The sequence below is a fragment of the Lepisosteus oculatus genome, chromosome 12, assembly GCF_040954835.1.
Source record: "Lepisosteus oculatus isolate fLepOcu1 chromosome 12, fLepOcu1.hap2, whole genome shotgun sequence".
In the NCBI taxonomy this organism is placed as follows: domain Eukaryota; kingdom Metazoa; phylum Chordata; class Actinopteri; order Semionotiformes; family Lepisosteidae; genus Lepisosteus; species Lepisosteus oculatus.
The window spans coordinates 4,785,549-4,807,661 of NC_090707.1; the positions used below are offsets into that span (position 1 = coordinate 4,785,549).

General features: G+C 41.8%; 2 protein-coding genes across 3 annotated transcripts in view; both read right to left on the bottom strand.

The window, feature by feature from the left end:
• Positions 1 to 3,591, bottom strand: part of adcy5 (adenylate cyclase 5) — a 94,001-nt gene extending 90,410 nt beyond the window's left edge. For both annotated transcript variants that reach the window (XM_015358457.2, XM_015358456.2), the window contains exon 1: positions 1,170 to 3,591. In XM_015358457.2, the coding sequence (XP_015213943.1) occupies positions 1,170 to 2,090 (921 nt within the window). In that variant the 5' untranslated portion in view covers positions 2,091 to 3,591. The remainder of the gene's footprint in view (positions 1 to 1,169) is intronic.
• Positions 3,592 to 12,399: 8,808 nt separating this feature from the next.
• hacd2 (3-hydroxyacyl-CoA dehydratase 2) lies at positions 12,400 to 21,909 on the bottom strand. Its single transcript, XM_069196266.1, has 7 exons — positions 21,580 to 21,909; positions 18,255 to 18,372; positions 17,260 to 17,278; positions 16,476 to 16,564; positions 15,000 to 15,121; positions 13,230 to 13,408; positions 12,400 to 12,997 (listed from the first exon to the last, which is right to left on the bottom strand). The coding sequence occupies exons 1-7, from the start codon at positions 21,702 to 21,704 to the stop codon at positions 12,915 to 12,917; spliced, it is 735 nt and encodes a 244-aa protein (XP_069052367.1). The 5' UTR covers positions 21,705 to 21,909; the 3' UTR covers positions 12,400 to 12,914.
• Positions 21,910 to 22,113: the final 204 nt, after the last annotated feature.

Here is a 22,113-nt window from a genome sequence, read left to right on the forward strand (position 1 = left end):
AAATACTTCAGCAATCAATCGATACTTTCACTCCAGGAGTAGCAAAAACTAACTCGTTTGCCATGCGGCATGTATACCGACCAGTTTTTATTACAGACAGCAGACCTCGAGCGCTTGCTTCCAGATTGCTGTACCTGGATGGAAACAATCACTACTAGAAGACCTCTGTACGTGGATCTTTATTACTAGTGCAACAAAACCTTTTTCACTATGTCTACAAACTTAGCGGAAACTTCAGTCTTTCGAAACCGCTCGATACAGAATAGCTACTTTTATAGTTCCTATTCAAGCAATGTTCTTAGAAGTTGAGTCCAAAGTCCTCGCATGAAATTGATGTTCCCCTGGTCTCTTAAAAATGCATAACTATGCACAGCCACTCTTTCTATCGAACACGACCTCGGAGCACACAGGCCTGCTTGCCAGCGGGTCGGGACCTTTTCTGAGGTCAGGTACAGTAAACTCGCTGGAGACCAGGGCTGGATCCACGGCATGACCTGCCCTTCTTCCCTGACCGTCGCCGTGTGTTTGCACAACTGCCCCTACAAGTACAGAGGCTCTTTCCGAACATGAAAATAGCAGATACAGGACGAGCTGCTGAGGGGGAGACAAAATGTACCCCGAAGGAAACTTTAATTAAAAAAAATGCCAAAACACAGTACGGCAAATAGAGACTCGACTAGTCTCTTCAATAGCTTCGGACGACCCGTTTCACTTGAGCAATTGTAATAAACTCTTTAAAGTGTAGAGACAGTGCGCCTTTCATAAGGGTTGGACTGGCTTGAGTCTCGTCGTTTTTTTTTTAAATAAATGAAATCCCCTACAAACAAAACGAGCATTGAGATGAAAACGATTCACCAGATGACAAACGAAAAAGTTAAGGAACTCAAGAGAACAAATACTACAAAAAAAAGTTAAACAGTTTATGTTGAAGTACCAGAAACTTGTAGAGTAGTTTTCCTGCAACAGGCTCCAACACAGTATAGTGAGTTTTAGAGTTTGGATACACGGATCTGTGGAAAGTGTATTTAGATAAAAATGTAATATTTTCCTATATTCTTATTTACTAGGCGCACCACAATAGTGGTGCCAGTGGAGATTATTTCTGTATAGGTAGAATCAGAAACTAATAGTACAGAACGCCAGCTAGAAAGTTAACAGAAAGTACTCACTTGCTTCCACAGAAAGCTGTCCATCTGGTTTAGTTTCCAAGAGATGCTCAGATGTATAGCTGATAAAATAACTCCAGTAATGACAGCGGCCCTCATTCTGACAGGGAGCAGCGTGTAGATGATGTGAATGAAAAAGACTGTCCACCATATTCCTTCGGAGGCACTTCGGGGCTCCACAAGCAGCACCCCCATGATTTGAACCACCAGGACCACAACGATGACGAGATAGCACACAATCCACATGTGGTCCTGGTGGAACCCGTTTCTGTTACACACGATCATGAGAACGATAATTAGCAAAACGGCCAGTGAGAAGATCACCACGTAGGACACTTTGTACACCCCTCCTGCGCAGTGGAATCCCAACATCACAGCACAGACGAGCACCAAAACGGCCATGAGCATGGTCAGACTGCTTTGGTTGAGCCTGAAGAAGTAGCGCTGGTACAGTCGTTCCAACTTCTCCGACTGGAACTTCTTGGATCTGAAGATCTGCATCACGCTATTGCAACACTCGACCATGGAAAACTGCACTTCGGAAGTGATATCCTCCTCTGCCTTCAACTTCCCTCTCCGCTCCTCCAGACCTAACTCCACTGATTTGGGTCTCACTTCGCCATCGGGGTGCTTGGGACTCGACCTGTTGTTATTCCGCATCTCCTCTCCGTGGTCTTGCCACGCAGACTTGGACCTGAAACTGACCCGACTGACTGTAGTGGTGGTCCTGCCCGGCTGCCGTTCGAGGTCATCCTCGTCTCTCCATCTGCTGTTGGATCTGGTTAGCTTTTTGCTCGATTTAGCTGCGTATGGGTATCCATTGGATCTGGACTCTGACTCGCCCCAGGCAGACCTGTGTTCGGTCCCTCCCCTTGGTCCAGGAGCACCGAGTCCGGGCGGGCTCACGCTGTTGGATCGGGACATGATTTCTGTAAACTGTTATTATAAAAAGAACTCCTATGGACACCTCCGCCGATCTGCGTGGGACTGTATTATTATATTAATTGAGCTGAGGCTAAAGTCTCAGAAGCACTTCATGGGGCACTTCATGCTGTTCTGGCTAATCAAAAAAGTTTATTTCGTGCAATAACAGAAACGGAGTTTACAACCCTTTCACCAGGCGGGTTCAAGAATCTTTTAAAAAAGTTTAAACGGCTGAACTGTATACCAAAGGATTGATATTTGGCGAGTGCACGGTAACCTCTCAGACCACGGGGTAATTTTGCCTTTAAAAAAGGATCAGTTAAAATGATCAGCTTTTTTTTTTTTTGCTGTTTAGTGATTACGACTTATGATTAATAAATAGCTAAAAAAAAAGATCAATTTTGGCGGTGATCATGCATGGTCCTTAAAATACCCCTATCAATGGGAAATAAAACATTCCGTCCGGGAGCCGCCAGGGGTTTAGAGGTGAGCATAATTACAGGCTAACAGGTTCTACACGAACCGCAACTCAGTTCCGCAGGATATGAGAATCGTGCGCGGGTAGAAAAAAAGCCATTGCTCCTAAGATCGTGTTAAAATCAATTAAGAATCAAAAGACACAACCTGGGAAATAAACTGGCTGTCCTCCAAAATTCCTGCCACTGGAGACGGGACAAATACTGAAAGGAGTCGACTACACCACATGGTGAATTACACGTTTATTTTGAGTGGAACAAAAAAAAAGGCACGATGTCACGCAACAGTGTTGACTTGCCATGTTTCTTTTAGACTGGCAAGGGAAAAAAAATCGCATTTCGTCAGCTAAGCGACTTAAAACTACACCAGCGCCTTCGTCTTGAGTGCCTCATTTTGTAAAAAAAAAAAGTGGAAGAGGGGAGTGTTACTTGCTTCTGGGAAAAAAAAAACAATCTGAGTAAAACGAAATGAAGGGGCGCGAAGATCCGAGCCCGCACAGCCTTTCAGTTTCACCTGTGTATCTTTTTTAGATGATGATGGTCACAGATTCCTCATCCCTGAAACCGTATTACAAATCCACACGCTGGCTGTAAGCCGATGCACGCAAACTCCGGGGCTGTCACATCGCCCTTCAACAAACAACTGGGGAAAAAATCTATATATACGTTTTACAATATTTGTTTTCAGATAGCTCGAAATAATGTAGAAAGCCCCGCAGAAGATCAGCGGGCTGGTACAACGCTAATGCAAAACCCCAAGAACATCCTTCGAAGCTGGCGAGATTCCTGTCCACAGCAAATAATGCAAGAGCCAGCATCCATGTCCGCGACAGGCACACGTTTTTACCCCACAGCTACCACGCTGATATTCCTCCACCGCAGAGTTCACAGCGGCATGTCATGTGAACGCATCCCGTGTTTATAACACGGAGTCCCCGCGCCTTTGGAAAAGGATGCGCGCACCGTACCAATTGTGCATCATCCCCCTTCGAGCTGCTGGTCTTTGTACTGCCATTCAACCAAGTCTGATTTCAAAGTCCCGCCTACCGCCCCCTTCGATTGGACGTTTCAGGAAGATTACTTTCCCCTTCCCCATTTTCATTGGTTCCTCCGAACGTCAATACGCGCATGGTTGGCGAAAATGGGCGGGTCTGCCTTTCACAGCTGGATTTCGACCTCAGCGGTCATTTAAAATGTTAACCCTTTGGATTCCCATCCTGACGCCAAGCTGCGTGAAAAATCCTTCCAGCGTATTTTTAAACTCGGTTTGTAAGAAGTGTGCTCTGATTTCTCCAGTGATCAACCAAACGTTATACTATAAATTATCGAGCAACATCAGGCCAGCCGCAGAAGGTTTGGTAGATTGTTACGAGCCAGATGTGGATCTAACGTGGGTTCATATTTTAACATTTCCTTTTTTTTATTTGAAGAATTCTTATAATTAACGCTGATGCTTTATAATATTTGATTTGCATGTTTTTTTATCTACCCATAAGTTGGGAATTTCATGTTACTTTTGAGAAATACGATAGTTGAAAGCCAACCTCTATCAATCTTCAGACATGAAAACATTCAAACTCAAAATCACGTTATGAACACATTTAGGTGTTCAAGTGAGATCGGAGAGTTAGGCTGTGGCAAAGCCAGCAGGTTTGCGGAGACTCCGCCACCAGCAGGGGAACCCCTTTCACAAAGCGCAGCCGCTGGTCCGGAGTCTCCAGTACCCACATCACACCTAGCGGATGCGATAATAACATGTAAACATTGTCACATAACCGCTCGTCTTCTCCAGTGGTTGGCTGTGGTTTTATAGATTTGTCGATCCGCAGGCATGGCTTTATCTTGTGCAATTTCTGTAGGTCTTCTTTACTGCATCCTCAGATTTAACCCACACCATTGCATTTCACAGCAGCTGTTTCCACAATCGGGTCTTGTTATACTGCACGTACACCTTGCGGCAGGTATACTGGTGTGACTGTGTACTTACTGCATGAAGCACAAGCTCCCGACGGGTCAACCGCCCTTCATTTTTCCGGCTGTAAAGAGGCTATGTGATTTTAATGAATTTACGGGTGACAGAGAATCCAGGCTTCCAGGTAGTGGCCGCTCATTACCTACACCTGTGTTTTATCCGCCCATTATGAGAAACCGGCCGCCTCCTGACCCGATGCGGGTCGTGCTGACCCAGAGCCTGTTCAGGAAAGACAGGCTGCAAGGCAGGGTGGGACTGCTCTCTGGTGCAGGGCACGAACACACCAGCCAGCCAGCTTACCCGCATACAGTTCCTTTGGATAGTTCACAAACCCCAGGAGCTCATACAAACAGGGGCGGATTTATCATCATAATTCGAAAATTCAAGTTGGAGACAAACAAGACAAAGGATTTTAACGTTTATATTTTAAATGATGTATTTAACGATCATTAATCACCTACGCTGTTCTTATAGTTACACAGCATGTACCGTAACACCCGATTACCAATCAAAATACGAATGATGCATTATTTACTTCCAGAAAACTGTCATAGTACAGTTAGTCTGAAAGATTGTGTTTGTGAAACGATACACAAACGAGAGTGAAGGCCTGCTGTGTGGACTACAGGAACTCATTCATTCATCCATTTTCTAACCATTTTATCCCACTCCGGATCACAGGGGATCACAAGGCGGGGTACACCCTGGGTGGGACACCAGCAGGGCAACACACAGAAACACAGACACGCACACACTCACACCAGGGCCAGTGTTCCTGAAAGCCAGTTCACGCTGAGGTATGTCTTCAGAATGTGGGAGGAAACTGGAGCACCCAGAGAAAAACCACACAAACACAGGGATGTCTTGTGGCTGTGGGAGGAACCCCATGTGATCATGCACACTCCATGCGGATGGCACCCCAGGAATTGTACCCAGGACCCCAGTGCTGCGTGGCACCAATGCTAACCCCTGTGCCAGTCTATGCCAGTCACCATAGCAACTATTTTGTGCAATTAATCCCGAAATACCTATATAGTATGTATTGTGAATTTAGCAGCATTAGTTCTGTATTTCAGTTTTGTTCTCATGAGATGATGTATGACAGCCCTCTTTGAAGAATCAAATATTCCTCTGCAGCATTTATAATTGTTTTTAATTTTGTTCAGACCCCAGGGATGCACTGGAATGAAGGAAGCTTTAAAAGAATGTATGTGTATTGTGTTTCAGAAATTTTACTTGCGTAGATGGGGATAGGTCAATTGGGAGCACAAAAACTGAGGCTGAAATGGTTGTTATGGTGAATGATGGCTTTCTTACTCAGCCTGTCAGAGGTCCAGCAAGGAAAGGCCCTTGCATTGATTTGATCTCTTCGAGTGACCCACATCGAGTACAAAAGGTACTGTAGAAGTAAGAAAGGCAATGGGAAATTATGGCTACAATACAACTGCGGTGGTGGTGGATTTGAAAACGGCACAGGCAGAGTCTAAAGGAGTGGTTCAGAATTTTGAAAAAGCAGACTTGAAGAGAACGAGAGAGCCCAAGAGAAATTGATTGGATGAAATTAGATTGGAAATCAGCAGAAAATATTTGCCTACACTTCAGAGACGTGGTACCGGGGACACCAGAAAAAAATACATCAAAGTTCAACACATCCTGCTTCAAAAAATATTGGTTTACTAGATCACTAAAGAGGAACATAAAGAGAAAAAATCAGCTTTGGAGATTATACAAAAAGGAACAGAATGAGACAAAGCACAGAGAGTAAGATGCAAGCACAAGTCAAGAAAAATATCATAAAAGCCAGAAGAGAGAAAGAAATATAGCATTTGGAGCAAGAGCTAACGCCAAGAGCTTTTTTCAATATTACAATAGCACCAGATCAATAGACAAAGAAATAAAGTGTCTTAGGGAAACAAATGGGCCCATTACAGAGGACAAGGAGGGATGGGGGGACATTTTCAATGATTGCTGTACCCAGCTGTTCATAAATGAGGAACTTAATGAAATGCCACAGGTAGAAAACCATCCTACTTATTTTTAAATGATTTAAAACATATCTGAGGGTGAATTCTTTAAGGCATTAGGAGAAAATCAAACCAAGTCCCATGGACTTCATGGTATTCACCCACTTGTGCACAACGAAATGAGGGAGGTCTTTCCACTGTGCTTCTAGTTGTGTATGATCGGCATAATCAGAAATGTAATACCAATTTGTAAAACAGCAACAAACCACAGCTTAGGGAATCTTAACTGCATTTAATATTATGGAAAAAAAAAATCTAAGAATCAAATTAGTAGAACATCTTCATGATCTGTATCTTAGGATACCATCTGGGGTTTAGAAAGGAGCAGATCATGCCTAAATAAGGTATTAAATGACTTTACGCAAAGAGCTAATTCAGTAGAGAACTTCAGGGCATATGACATAATATGTCTGGATTTTAAGAAAGCTTTTGAAAAGATACCACAGACTTATCATCAAATACTAATACTGCAAGAATACAAAGTAATGTTTGCACATGGATAAAAAAATGGTAAAAAAGCAGAAAGCAAAGGCTGTTGATGATAAGGAGTCTTACCTCAGACTGGAGGATAATCATTATTGGGGTATAATAAGGATTGGTTCTAGAACTCTTGCTCTCCCTAATCTTTTTCAACTATGGAGACTCTAGTGAAGTGAGTGAATAGTCAATTTTGTAGATGATTCAAAAACAGGAAGTGTTGCAAATAGTTTCATCAACACCAGTGTTGTAAGAGGATACCGACAAAAATCAGAAGTGGACAGACACCTGGTGAATGAAAAGAAATGTGGAAAAGTGCAAGCTAACGCAAGGAAAATTGAAATATTAGATTGAAGATAATGGACTGGAAGAAGTAAGATACGAGAAAGATCAGAGAGTTCACATCGACTCATTTTCTTTTCTTTAACTTACTAACAGTATCGAGGAAGCAATTAAACAGGCCGATGAAATCCTTGTTAGGAATGTGTAATAATTCAGAATTTAAATCAAGGAAAGTCAAGTTGAAATCATACAGAGCATTAGGTAATCCTAATTTATAAGATCATGTTCAGTTCTGATCACAGCTTTCCCTACAAGAAGAATATTGATGCTGTAGAGGCAGTATAAAGGAGACCAGCCACATCTATACCTGACATACCACTGGCACAGACTAGGAAAAATGGGGTCTTCTTAGCCTTGAACAGAAATGGCTCTGTGACTTGATTCACATATTCAAAATCCTGCAAAGTCTTGATCAGGTCAACAAGATCAGCAGTAACACAGAGAACTCTGAGGAAGCAAGTGGGGATTAATTTCAGTGCCATTCAAGACCAAAAATGAGCTGCTTGTTTTTACACAGAAGGTTGTGGGAATCTGGGACGAACTGGCAGGACTGTTTGAAGGTGACTCAGTGGGGTCCTTTAAGAAAGGGTTAGAGAATTCTTAGCCCAGGAATCTACTAGAAACCAAACCAGCCATGTGGGCTTCCTTGTGTTTGTAACCTTTCTTATTTTATTACATTCAAAGCAGACATCACTATCTCATGAGCATCAGCCACTGAGCTTTACCTTCTACTGTCGACAACACACTGCCTGCTGCATTTCAGAAACAGTGACAAGAGAAGACAGTGGTGTGTAGGGACCTTTTGACACCGTGATTGGGAGGAAAGCTCTCTCATATATACAAATATGGTTTCATATAATAGTTCTAGTAATTTAAACTATATAACCGCACAGACCTGTGCATATACAGTACACAACATTTACTGAAGGAGGTGGAAGTTTGCAAGACAAAGTTCTGGGTCATAATTTTCATGTTGTGGATACAGACAAGTCCAATGTATGAACTAACCACTACCTAAATTAAAGAGAAGAACAAACTGAAACTAGATTAGGACATTCATTTATAGATCAGTATACAGATGGAATGGTTCAGATTTATTTTCTAACATGCCAGGAGGTAACAAAGATTTTGCATCTAGCGCATTATTCAAGCATCAAAATGTTTATTGCTCAAACAATAAATAAAAACTAAACTAAAAAACCTGCTCAGTACATTGAAGAGTTTCCCCATCAATAGCATCCTTTATGTCTTCTTAGACCAGATCTGTGGGTATCTCAGTCACCACTTGCTAAATACTTGCAACAAATAAAATTAATATCCAATTTCTTAAGTGCTAGTATGGAACAATATTTGCATCCTGGTGCACAAGTAAAACTAAACTGAAATCCTAAGTTGCAGTGAGACTATTTATTTTGCAAACAGATTTTCCTGTGATTACTTTCTGTTGAATTTACCATCTCTTGAAACATAACGACAAGTATCCAACAGTTGAGGCTGAACGCATCAAATTCCAAAGTTCTGATGTCTTTCGAAGCGGTTGAAAGGAAAAGGGATTCATTCGCTTAACAAAGTAAAGGTGGTAAATTATCCAATAATTAAAAAGGGTATAGATTGTTAAGAGTTTCAAGTCAGAAGCAGTTAGCCTTTGTATTCTCTGGTCTTCAATGTGAATTCAAAAGGACAGAAAACCATCACTCCCAAGTCAAACCGTTAACAACAGCTTGCTACTGCCATCAAGTGGCATCTAAACAGACTTACACCAGGGTTGCGGTTTGCAGTGAATTAGATAGATAGATACTTTATTGATCCCGTGAGGGAAATTGCAGTGCAACAGCAGCTTAACACACACAACACAGCCACAGTGTAACGAATTATATAATAATAGTACAATACATACAATACAATACAAGAGTTACTCACAGTCCGGACACACAAGAGGAAACTAGAACAGAACAGTACACAGAAAATCGTATCACACGTATGAATATAAATATAGATGTGACCATAGATATAAATATAGATATAAATATAAATATAAATGTATTGCACAGGTCCCTGGCATATATTGCACAAAAGTGGTTGTAAACGGGAAAAAGAAAAAGAAAAAGAAAGAGAACAGATGTAGCAGTAGATGTGTATATGCGTTTAGTCCAGAAACAGGTCACTGTCGCTGTTGCCTCTGCCAAGACGCAAGGTGGATGCGTTGTACAGTCTTATGGCAGACAGCAAGAATGACCTTTAAGGTAATTAATTCATTAATTAAGGAAATAATTAAGTCATTAATTAAGGAAATAGCATCTTCATGAAGCTCTGCATTGTTCATCCAAGGTACCTGTTCTCTTTAAGTATTTGTTACCGACTGTATTATTTTTTCAATTTAGCCTATGGAAAATTGAATTTCAGCACCAGTTGATTTGCAGATGTTTTTCCCCAAATAGTTAAAATAAAAATACAGCATTCAAGACTGTACTGGTTTAGAACTGGAAAACAAGGAGGGAATATTTTATATCTAATTGGTTGTCCTTGGGCAGACAGTGGTCAGCATCGCTGCCTCACGGCTCCGGCGCCCTGGGTTCAGTTCCTGGGGTGCTGTCTGTGTGAAGTTTGTATGTTCTCCCCATATTCACAGGGTTTCCTACAGGTTCTCCAGTTTTCTCCCACAGTCCAGAAACATACTGGTTTAGCTGGCATATGGGAAAATTGGCCTGGTTTGAATGTGAGTGCATGCACGTGTCTGTATGTGCCCTGAGATAGACTGGTGTCGCATCCAGGGTGTATCCTGCCTTGTGCCCATTGCTTACTGGGATTAGGTTGTGACCTTGTATTGGAGGAAGCTGTCAGAAAACAGATGGGTGGACATTTTTCCGTAGTTTTAAGTTTTTAATAAATCTTTGTTTTAAGCCATGTGATCAGAACACATGGAAAGAGACCATTAGTCTGAACCTAGTCCTGTCTGGTAAAATGTCTGTGAAGTCATGAAATCCTAAAACTCTGTACTAGCATAGAAAAAAAAGAAGCCAAAACAAAATTTGACTTACTGTATTAAGAGTTTATTGTAAATATATACGGATATTTTGCTTGCTGTATTTTGCAAAGTCTGGTTTCATACTCTTCAAGTTTATGAGCCCATGCAAAATTGCTGTATCAAAAGGCGTAAAATTGTTGAACAGGATTCAAGTACAACGTCATTTGATTTTCTTTGTGTCCAGCACTGGGATACTAATATTTTTCACATGCAAAGTTACAGAGCTGCACTGTATTTTAGAGTCAAGACACATTCTGATATAAACCCACAGCCATGCTAACATTTTTTACAATGCTATGTTCTTTACCCACAACCAAAATATGTCACTGAGGGATGGGACGTTAATAGCAGTCAATATTTATTTCTGCAATCAACGTGCAATATTTCACCTAAACTGCAAACGCAACGCACTACTTCTTAGGAACAGCAGTCATATTCAACAAAGGGTAAAGCAGACATAACATGCAATTAAATCTTTGTAATTTGTCGTAGGAAACTTCAAGAAATACTCTTCAAGAAACAGTGTTCAGTGCATCGGGGAAAAAATTACACACTGAAGAATAACTATTAAGTCTTCGTTTTAACTCGTGACCAAATGGGATTTAAAAATGTTTGAAGAAACAACTCGGACTGAGAAGACACTATTTCCTTATGAATTATCCTGTAGAAGATACAAGACATAAGTTCAGGAAAACATGGGCTTAATTTGACCCCTTTGTGTGTAACTCCTTTACTCAGATGCACAAGGAGCTTTCTGTATGAAACAACAGGCGCCTCAAGCAGGACGTGATGTTGTAGTTTTAAATGTGGAATGATCAATTCGCCAAGTTTAGACACTATAAAAGCATGGAGTATGTCAGTAGAAGATGGAGATCTACTTTACCTTAGTTATTTCTGCTAAATTTATACATGGTACAGTTTTAATGTAAATGTATTTAGAGACAGATAATTAATTGGACACTAATTTACCCAGGAAACTAGCAAAAACAATCTTGTAGCACAGTCCAGTGCAGAAAGATTAGAAAAAAAAATACAAATAAGTAATTACAATAAACATGTAATTACCATAAATAAACATGACTTTGTCCTACAGAACAAGTACGTTATTAATTCCTAAAATTTGTCTATAAATAGCGAAATTAAATTACATGAAGAAAAACATCTATAAGATTGGGATAGTATGTTGATTAACTTGTATGCTTAAGAGTAATTCAAGACAACAGAACTCCTGAAAACCTACAGAAATTCTTTGAGCCCTTATGTCTGTACAAAACAGCATTCACAAATTACTTTAAAGATAAAAAATATAAGTGCCTTGAATTTGAAGAATCTTTAAAATACTCACTGCAACTTCTTAAACAACCCGGTTCTTAGTTATTCTTTGCAACAACCTGAACTACTTTCAAAACCACTTTAATCTTCTTACTTTCCACCCTATGTTTTTTTATAGGTTTAGTATGTTTCAGTAAAATATAAGTAATCATGCAACACAAAACCCATTCCTCGATTACACAGACCTCACTTGCAATATTTTTAGTGCACAAGCTTTATTCATACGGGGGGTCAATAGTTTCATCACCGATGAGGTAAAGCTTTAAATGTAATTAATTTATCGAAAATATACAAAAAAATCCATCTCATTAAGGCTTATAATTGTACAAAATTCTATAATACAATGCTACTTGTTGATTTTATGCCTTTTCCCATATGCTACTTTAATATTAAACAATTGAACTACGAATTACACATTTATCATGAACACGTTAATGGTTCACTGTGAACATTATGATTTCAACTATAAATGATGGTGAAACAATACCTACAACAGACCTCTGGCCTACAGTAATTGCAACATAAACGTAAACCTAGAAACTTTAGGAAATACCCGTAGGCTTTGTTTTTCAGGTCTGTTTACAGAATATGCCAGTAAAAAAAAACATAAGTTTACTTACATTTAACCTACCTTATCCACTATTAAAAATCTACTCACAAACAGGCTCATCAAGAGTTTTATTTTTTAAAAACGGTTAGTTTTTTTTCAGGTTAGGAAAACATTAGGGGATAATGATGCAAAATCAGTTTATCAGTCACATTTGTACGTCAATCAAAAATTAGAGGACTGTAGGAATAATACAGAAAAATAATTGGTACACATTGCCACACACGAACGAAGAAATCCAAACTTTCCAGTCTCCAGGGACTCATTCCATCATGTTGCATTCATATTAAGTGGTTAGTCTGGTTTGAACACAACTACTATCAAACCGTACGCATTGGGTTGACATAACTGCCTTTGCAACCCTTGTTAAAAACTATTTTTTTGTTGTTCAAAATCGCCCAACCCAAATATTTAAAAGTTCATTCACAAGCAAGTATTGTGCTCATATTCATCTCAATGTCATTCGCCATTTTGAAAGGTTTGGATTCTTCTCGGTGAGCAGATATTAATTTAGTTAGGCAAGATTTAAATGTCATCTTTTCCAAATTCCAGTCCGCCCAGTGCCTTCTTCACTCTGCTTTGCTGTAGCCTTCCGCGGGTGCCAGGACTTTCTTCCTCTGTCTCAACATGTGAAAGTACAGCTGAGGAAAGACTGTTGAAAGAAAAGAAAGAGCCACTGAAAGTAACATCACTTAAAGCAACCGCATATTTAAGAAACTCCTTTTGAAAGGGCTTATCTCTTCCACATTTCAAGCTCACAAACTAGACTGGCACTGGTAACGCCTGACAGCAAGAATTATTATTTTTTTCTCTTTGTGGTCCAGCTTTTGAAAACACAGCGATATGAAACAGAATGCTTTTCAAATATGAATTCTTCTACTTACGTGGAATGTAAGAGACCATTGTCAGAATGAGGAATGTGTAGTAATCGAAAGAGAAGTTGAATTTGTTTGGCAGTCTGATTGAATACATCCCGGTTTCTCTCACATAGGGAAGAGCAGCATAAATAGTCAGGAGCTCCCCAGTGACTCCCATAGGATACAGAACAATGAAGAGGGTATATCTGGAAAACAGCAGGAGAGGGGACTTTCAGTCACCCAGTTTTCCCCATTTCATTTCTTAGCATTATGCACATATAAAATAAACAGCCTTGCCAAAATCAAGATGTAGACTTGACAAAGAAGCCAGTGGCGCTATTCTGGCACAGCCTTCCTCAGACCCTGAACCTCCCCATGTGGACAAAAGGCCACGGCACGGCATTTACTGGCTGCAGCGTTCCGCTGTACAAGACCGCACTAGAGAGGCCGTCTTTCTGCTGCAGTAGTGAATTAGAACAGCGGTTCAGAACCAAACAGCAATCGCAGCAGAATGTCGCACAGACAACGTAACAACGATGGGCGCACTGTGATGAATGGAATAAGGAAGTGAGAATATCAAGGTTTAAACTAATATTGACACACCACAATACAGAGCAAAAATAGGCTTATAACGCAGTCAAAATACTTCAGATAATCGTAAAATGCTGTCAAATGTTAGTATTAATAAAGGTCTGGTTAAACACCGCTACACGATGCATTTTTGGCATTCACTTTCACAACAGCGACATCTTATTGTGTAAAGCTGCAAATACGTGGGTTGTACACTTCATTGCAGTGTGTGAAGGGATTCACCCACCTGTCATGACGTCATTTCATCTATATACTTTAAAGCAACGATATTAATACATATTCCCTTACACTTGGCTTATAAGCATTACAGTTCCTTAAAATACAGTAGCTTTTAAAGTCAATTTTTTAAACACAAAGCAGAAACCAAAGATGGAATTGGAGTCTGATTCACAATCTGCTACCTGGCAACGCTGGAAAGCAGGGACAGCAGCAAAAACAAGTTCCCTGGGGTAAATCTATTCAAGACCTTGTTGCCAAGGCTTTGAAATCCTGCATTACGCAGCTAAAGCATCACAAACTCCTCTCTTGTTTCTCTGTGACAGCGACATCCTTAGATTTGTAACTTGTTAAAAGACATTGAGAAGTACAGCTATTTATTTGCAGATACTACTTGCAATAATATTACAGACAAGGTGCTAATTTTTTTTATCCTAAAGGTAAACAACAACAAAAAAACCCTCTCTCGCGCTTATGGTTGACTCAACGTTATTTTAAAACGAGAGAAAATCCCCAGGTCGAAGTGAGGCAGTGATTTCTGGAAATGTTTTTGATCGTTTCCCGATCAGCTGGGAATGACGAGGGACATGTCAGGCCAAGATAAAAAGGAAACAGCGAGCCTGCTTTCTCATAGGTAAGAGGCGAGGGGAGAAGTACAGTTCACTCATCTGTTAGTAGACTTGACACAGGAGGAATCCGGTGAGGGAAAAGCAAGGTTACAGACCAGGTTGGGGGGGATGGTTTTAGCATCAAGGGTTGACCCCTGATTCCCCATGGTTTATTATTCAGGTCATGGTTAATAGGATGCAGGGACCCAGTAATGGGGGATAATGTGTGCAGGTCCTTCAGTGCCAAGCTACCAGGGCAAGGTAACCCGAAATGGTTACTAGCAACCATGTGTATGTTTCAACTACTACGCACAGTCAAATTGTTACCAGTTCTGTATTGCAGAGGTTTGAGTTAACAGAAAGCTACTTCATACTTGCTTACCTTGCCCATTTAATAAGGTATGGCAGATGGTTCAGTAGACTGAACGTGTAGAAGGAGTAGCGAATGATTTCCGTTATTGTCCAAGCAACCACAAAAAGCAGAACGCTGTCTTCATTTTGTACCTGTTAAGGTAAGATAGAGTGCAATGTCAGAACTTATATCATTTTAACTGGCCTCAGTAAGTTAGTCCAGATGCAGGGTGTTATTGAAACTGCTTAAATCTAGCTTGAAAAACGTATGCAATGCATGACAATTTTCACAGCCATTTCAAAGCATGTCAAATTTAGTAATAAGAACAATGCCATTTTTATTACATTGTCTTAATATAGCTACAAGCAGCTTCCAAGGAATTCAAAGGATTCCCAAAAAGTTAACATTCCAGTTAAGCCACACTCATGACAATGTTAATTGACCTTTCTGTTTTACAGCAGCTCATTAGAAACTGACTTACAGGCCTGGATGGTTCAGCAAGATAGTCTCTCTCTGTGGTAAACAAACAAGATCTCACCTTCAGTCAATTCACAGACTGACAATATGGAGGTGAACCCAAACTGAAGCATCAATAAAATAAAACGATCCTCTCGAATACATTCAATATAGCAGCGTGAAAGCTAACAGAAGTGTGCTAATTTGCTCAACAACCAGCAGGGGAGGACAAGGGCTGTATTTTAAGAACTTTCCAGATGGCAGAAGGTGGTAAAACTGATGTCTTTGGTATTTTTCATTTAAAACACTTTTTTTTTTACTTGCTTCCACAAGACAAAGAAATGTGTTTATGGGAAATTCAAAAAATCCCAAAAGAAAGTCTAAAATACTTGGCTTCGATCTACTTGATCTGAGCTGGGGATGGCAGAAGGGAGCTGGCGTTCCAAGTGCTGACAAAACGATGCCGGAAAAACCAGCCGGTAGACCCTGGCAGCTATTTGGAGTTCATCCTTTTCCTGAGCTTCCCTCAGAACTCACTGTCAACTTGTCCAAGACTTTGCAAACATTCAGCGAAACATTTCTCACTGCTACTTGCACTTCAGGGTCGCAGGGGAACCAGAGCCCAGACCCGCAAGCACTGGGCACCAGGCAGAGCGCACCCTGGAGAGGAGGCCGATCCTCAAGTTAATCCCTACCTCTCAAGTGTGCTTCCTTTTCTGCACTGGGGTGAAATTACATCTCATTCACCTAGCAATGACACAGAAGCTACTGCTAGTCAGCCAGGACTCTCCAGTGGAACAGGGAACCCGTGATTATTCGGGTACCAGCGGGGAACCTGTGATGTCATTCAGGGACACACCTCTCCTCCAAACAGCGCTGCGCTTCTCGTAAGTGACCGCGGACTTTGCAGCGCAGGGAACGATGAAGGGATATCTGTGGGTGGACTGCTAGGAGGAGGAGCCAGTTTGCATTCCTCATTCCCTCCCCCCCAGCTCATACAGGGGTTGCCGGTATGAGAAAATTAGGTATTAAGCCGCGGAACAACTGTACCTCTTTGACACTGTGTGTCACTGCCCAGGTGAGAAACACCCTTGACATCACCTGGAATCCTGTCAGAACCACCGAGGATGGGACAATTCCTGTTCGAAAAAACACAAGGCATATTTACAATCTAAACGATTAAAGCACTAACCTATAGGTTTTCATTATCATTGTTCAAAAACATGGGCGGAGAGGTGGCGCTGTGGCTCAGGATCTGCGCCTGTGGCTGGAAGGTTGCCGATTCGTATCCCGCGGCCGGCAGAGGAATCCTACTCCGTTGGGCCCCTGAGCAAGGCCCTGAACCCCAGCTGCTCCAGGGGCGCCGAATGAATGGCTGACCCTGCGCTCTGACCCCCAGCTTCTCTCCCTGTCTGTGTGTCTCATGGAGAGCAAGCTGGGGTATGTGAAAAGACAAATTCCTAATACAAGAAATAGTATATGGCTGATAAAGTGATCTTATCTAATAAAAAATATTTTAGCATTATGTGGAATATACAATCGTGTAAATGCAGAAAATAATACCTCTAAATGTCCACAGCTGTGTTGCACACGCTTCTAATAGAGAGGATCAAATTTACCTTGTAAATCCTTAATAAAGACCCGTGCACTATGAACCTCCCATCAATATCTTTATCTTATTTACGTATACACACCTTTTCTAAAACGTTGTACATAAGACATCTTGTGAATCAAACCTTGCACGCCCAATTTTAATAAACGGAATCTGTGATTTATTTGTATACATTAAAATGCCTTTCTAAATTTCTTCAAGTTCTCTAAAGGAATGACTTACCCATAACACAGTGCAATATCTGAAAAGAGAAGAGAAAAAGGTTTGGGTCGCCACGTGGTTTTAAAAACTTTTCCCAGTGTTTTCAGGGGTTAAAATAAACTAAACGTATATGATAATAAATGCTAAGATGTGTTTATAAAAAAAAAACCTCCCTCAGCTAGAAACACACAAGCAAACTGTTTTTTTCTGGCTTGTAAGAAAATAAAAATGGACTGTGTCCCTGAATGATGATCATAGGCTGCATTTTGAGCCTATTTTCAGCCTACGATGCTGGATGTTACCAAAAAACAAGGCTGCTACTGGAGGAGGGGTTAGTGGGGCCAGTATGTGTGGGTCTTAATGCCCCAGTATAGTGATGAGAAAAATATACTGTAAAAAGGCACCGTCCTTCAGATGAGATGTAAAACCAAGGCCCTGACTCTCTGTGGTCACTAAAAACGCCAGAGTATTTCTCGAAAAGAGTTACCCTGGGGTCCTGGCTAACTTTACCAATCATGGCCTCCTAATAATCCCTGTCTCTGAACTGGCTCCATCAGCATAATCTCCTCCCCACTGAGAGCTGGTGTGTGGGGAGAGTACAGGCGCACTATGGCTGCCGTCACATCACCCAGGTGGGGCTGCACACTGGTGTTGGTGAAGGGGATCCCCATTACCTGTAAAGCGCTTTGAGTGGAGTGTCCAGAGTATAAGTATATAACAGCTGATACACAGATGCATTAATCCAGGGGATCTAACTGCATTATAATGTTAGCCTGTTTGATTATGAGACAATAGCTAATACAACCTATCACTGCGACCTGACACAAGGGGATGCATTTCAGTCTTATCTAAACTTCACACTGTTCTCATTATCTCTATCCTCCAGCCAATGGATCATGTGCACCCGTTCTATGCAAAGTCTCAGCCAAGAGTAACCGTGATAAGAAATGGTCTTATCTCGGGCTTCTCCTTCTTACTGGTTAAAAATGGAAGGTGTAAAGTTCAGCACCACCCACCTCCAACAGAGCACCAGTCTGAAAGAATTTCAGAGGCTTTTCTATGGAGTAGTACAGGCCGTGGTGACTGCCCTTCGCGAGATACGCCCGCACCAAACCAACAGCTATGACCAGCCACCTGAAAGAGAAAAAAAACAGCCGTCAGCACGCGTTTCGCAAAGCAGATCCTGGACACACAGCTCCGGGGAGGGAAATATTCGCACCCCCTCCGTCCGCCGCTCGACCTGCGGTTCAGACAGACGAGCCTTAACGTGCTCTCCCACGGGAAAGTGAAACGTCACGTAGTGGCAGAAAACGCGCCAGACTAAAATCGACTGTAACGTTAAGGCAACACGACATTCCAGAGAAATTTGAAATGAAGGAATTAAATTCCACAGGAATGACTTAACGGGGGCAATAAATTGTAACCTACTGGATGTAAGAAATAAAATGAGTTGCAAGCAGACTAACATTTCTGCTGAAAACACCCTATGAGGGCTTTAAGAAGAGGAAAAACAGCTGTTCAGATAACGAAAACCATATGGCTGCAGATGAAAGGCTAAACCCATCCTGCTCTATTCCAGCCATTGTCATTATTTTAGAGCTCTTATGGAAGAAAGATTTTAAAATTTTGGCAGCAAACGCCATCCCGTAACATCTGGAATGTTTCACACCTGGTGACACTTCGCATGAAAGACCAGTACAAAACACAACAAACAGCACTATATTTTTCTGGCCTTCTGATAAAACTCAATAACAATAGCAAAATTATGCATTGTTTATACATGGACATTTGTCTAATCTGTGAATGTGAGTGAAATAGTCGTTTAACCACAGAAACTGCCCCTTCAGGATCTACAGCATACCAATGCAACATATGAGTACTGTAATTGGGGAAAAGAGGAGGCAGCCTGTGAAGGGCGAGGCTGAAAACATGCATTTTCTTGTTTTAAAGACAGATCTATCAAGTGAGGACTGTATTGCCAAACAGGGGAAAAAAACAATTCCCTCCCTTATAAAAGAGGATGCTTTCAAAACCTTAAAACTAGGTAGTTTTGCAAATCAAATTCAGTCAAGACCCACAAAATGATTACTTACCACTTGTAAACCTCAATTATCCAGGTAATCAAGAAGGGCCTGAGCAGACTGCTTCATTAAATGAACAAGAAACTGCATCCTGTTTATAATCAGCAGTTGTTTTGTCACTTTTGGAACCCGTAATAGAGAATATAATTTCTGTTCAAGCCCGATGTATCGAGGGAACTGCACCAGCAGCTTCACAGAGGTGAAGCGATCTCTGACACTCATCACCTAGCCTTTTACACTCTTAACACCAGAATGCACAATACAAGATTTGAAGACGGCAATAACACCGAGTCCAGCAGGCAACCTGTAGCAGAGGGTCACAAGGTGCCTAGCCCATTGTGGCCCCCTGGGTAAGACTTGGCTGCCTCCTAGAATTACTCATTATTACGTTCTATGGCTGAGCAGTTTATATCTACACCCATTTATATGGCTGGGTACTTTACTGAAGCAATTCAGGTGAGGCGCCTTGCTCAAAAGTACAACAGCACAACCTCACCTGCGGTTTGAACCTACAATAGGATGAAATCATCCCGATGAATCGCTTGCTTTAGTAGCTGGGAATACACTGTACTCACTCAGAAAGGGGAATGTAATATGAGAAATGATTGTTACACAGATCTCATCGTTAACAGAGATGAAAAAAACAGATAAATGAAATCCGTTTTAATCATTTTTCACATCTCCTCCAACTCAGGATATAAAGTCAAACTCTGAATCTGCTCTTGAAAACACATCCAGATGTTCCAGGGAACTAGCATCCTAGATTTACAGCTCTGAATGAGGTTATTTTTAAAGAGAGATCGCTTATCTATTGGGGTTGCAAGGCACAATTCTCTGCAGCTTTTTTACATCTGATAACCAAGCATCATTACTCAGCTATCATTAGACACTGACTTCTTCCACATGAGTGTCTCAGCAATTTAGAACCTGGAATCATGGGCGCAAGGCAGGAAAACACACTGGATGAGACAGCACTCCATCTCAGGAGCGCACTTAGGAGAGGACACAGACACAGGGCAACCAGCACGTCTTTTATGGAGAATTCCCTGGGGAAAACTCATGCAGACTCTGCGCAGACGGTATCCCAGTCTGCAAACCGAACCCACGATGCCACTGTGCCACCAGACAATAATGTGCAAGAAGCACAAACGCATTTCCAAATTTCCTACACGAACAAACAAAAATCATTGCATTTCATAGGCTTTGAGACTCACGGGAATGTCTTTCAAAGGCTGCCCAGTGCTTTCGAAACTTTGCCCCTTTGTACCAGAGCACAGTGACCTGAGCAGCGGCCCAGTAATTCAGTTGTATCTGTATTCATACACCTGTATGCAGTTGAAAAAGATCAGCGGTTTTGCTCAAATATTAACTGTTATTAACATGAACAGTTTTGCAACTTCTTTTGCAGGAAGAATGGTTTCATTGCTGTCGTTTTCTCTACTTATTCGCGATGTTTCTTGATATTTTTATAATAGGATCGTTAGGCATCCTATTATAATAGGATTTTATAATAGGATGCTGGGCATGAACAAACGTTTCTAAAATAAAATGCATCATGTTTTCATTTCCACGGTTATTAATCAACTTGCGCGTTGCAGAAACTTCCAGTTAAGGACTTCTGCCTTGCTCCGGCAGAGTCCGATACCCTGAGAAATTAAACGAGATTAAACCGTAGAACCGTCCATTAGAATTAAATACGCGAACCCTTTCATACTGTAAATGCCGAATAAAACGTAGGACTATCGGAAATGAAAAGTGGAGTGTATTTCTAGACCTTTGTGAATTTATCATCTTCTCTCTACAATGTAAGGCAAGCACTCAGAAATAAAAAAAGCGCTGCCTAATACATAATTCCCTGGTAGAGCTGCCCACAAAATGCAGGGACGCGTTTATCCCTTTCCCGAGCGGCTAATCCACACAGAAAGCCAGGGGTGTCGCAAGCACGGCAGAGAAGCGCCCTACACGAGTGACAGGATTTAACGGCGTCAAGTGCATGCAATAACTCTACAGGTCAAACAGGCACCGGGGAGAAAAAAAAAAACCCACGCAAATCACCGGTGCGTTGAGTGTATATATGCATTAAGAGTCGCCTCTGCAAACTCCTGCGCTACAAAATTGCTCTGTGGAGCTGGCGCCCGTCACCACAGAGACACGGCGTCTTTCATTCATTCGGACGCGGACACCTGACACATTTCGGTGACAGAAAAAACAACAACAACAACAACAACCCCCACGAAGTTTAGCCGTCGGATTGATTTACCCGGCCGTCATGACCACGTTATAGATGACCAGGTAGGCAGTGGCCAGTGCCCCCGGTCCCTTTTTCCGCCTGGGAGGCGCCTCGACGGGAGCGGCTTTCGCGGCCGCGGCGGTGTGTCTCGCCATGGCTGAGCTGGTCGGTGCGGCGGGTGACTGCGGCGCTGCTCCGCCCGCTCACCCCTGCAGGAAAGGCAGGCTGCGGGCCTCCGACAGCCGCTTGCAGGGGCCGCTTTCCAAACAGCGACATCTGGGGGGAATGCGCGGTTTTCAAAGGGGCTCTTATAGCTGTGTGCGTGTGGGTCCCCCCCCTCCAGTCATTTTCCCTGAAGGCAGACGCTCAGCACATTGTAAACGGGGGTAGGTGGATACAGCGCGCCTTGAACGCTCTGCGTCGTCTTCAGGTTATTTGAAAGGAGTGAGGCTGTCGGTTCGAAGGAGCGAATCAACACACGGTTTTGTCGTGTGATTCCGAAAATTAAAACCGAGGTGCCTTTAACATTGCTTGGTTTCAGTTAACGCAGCTACAGGCTGCGCA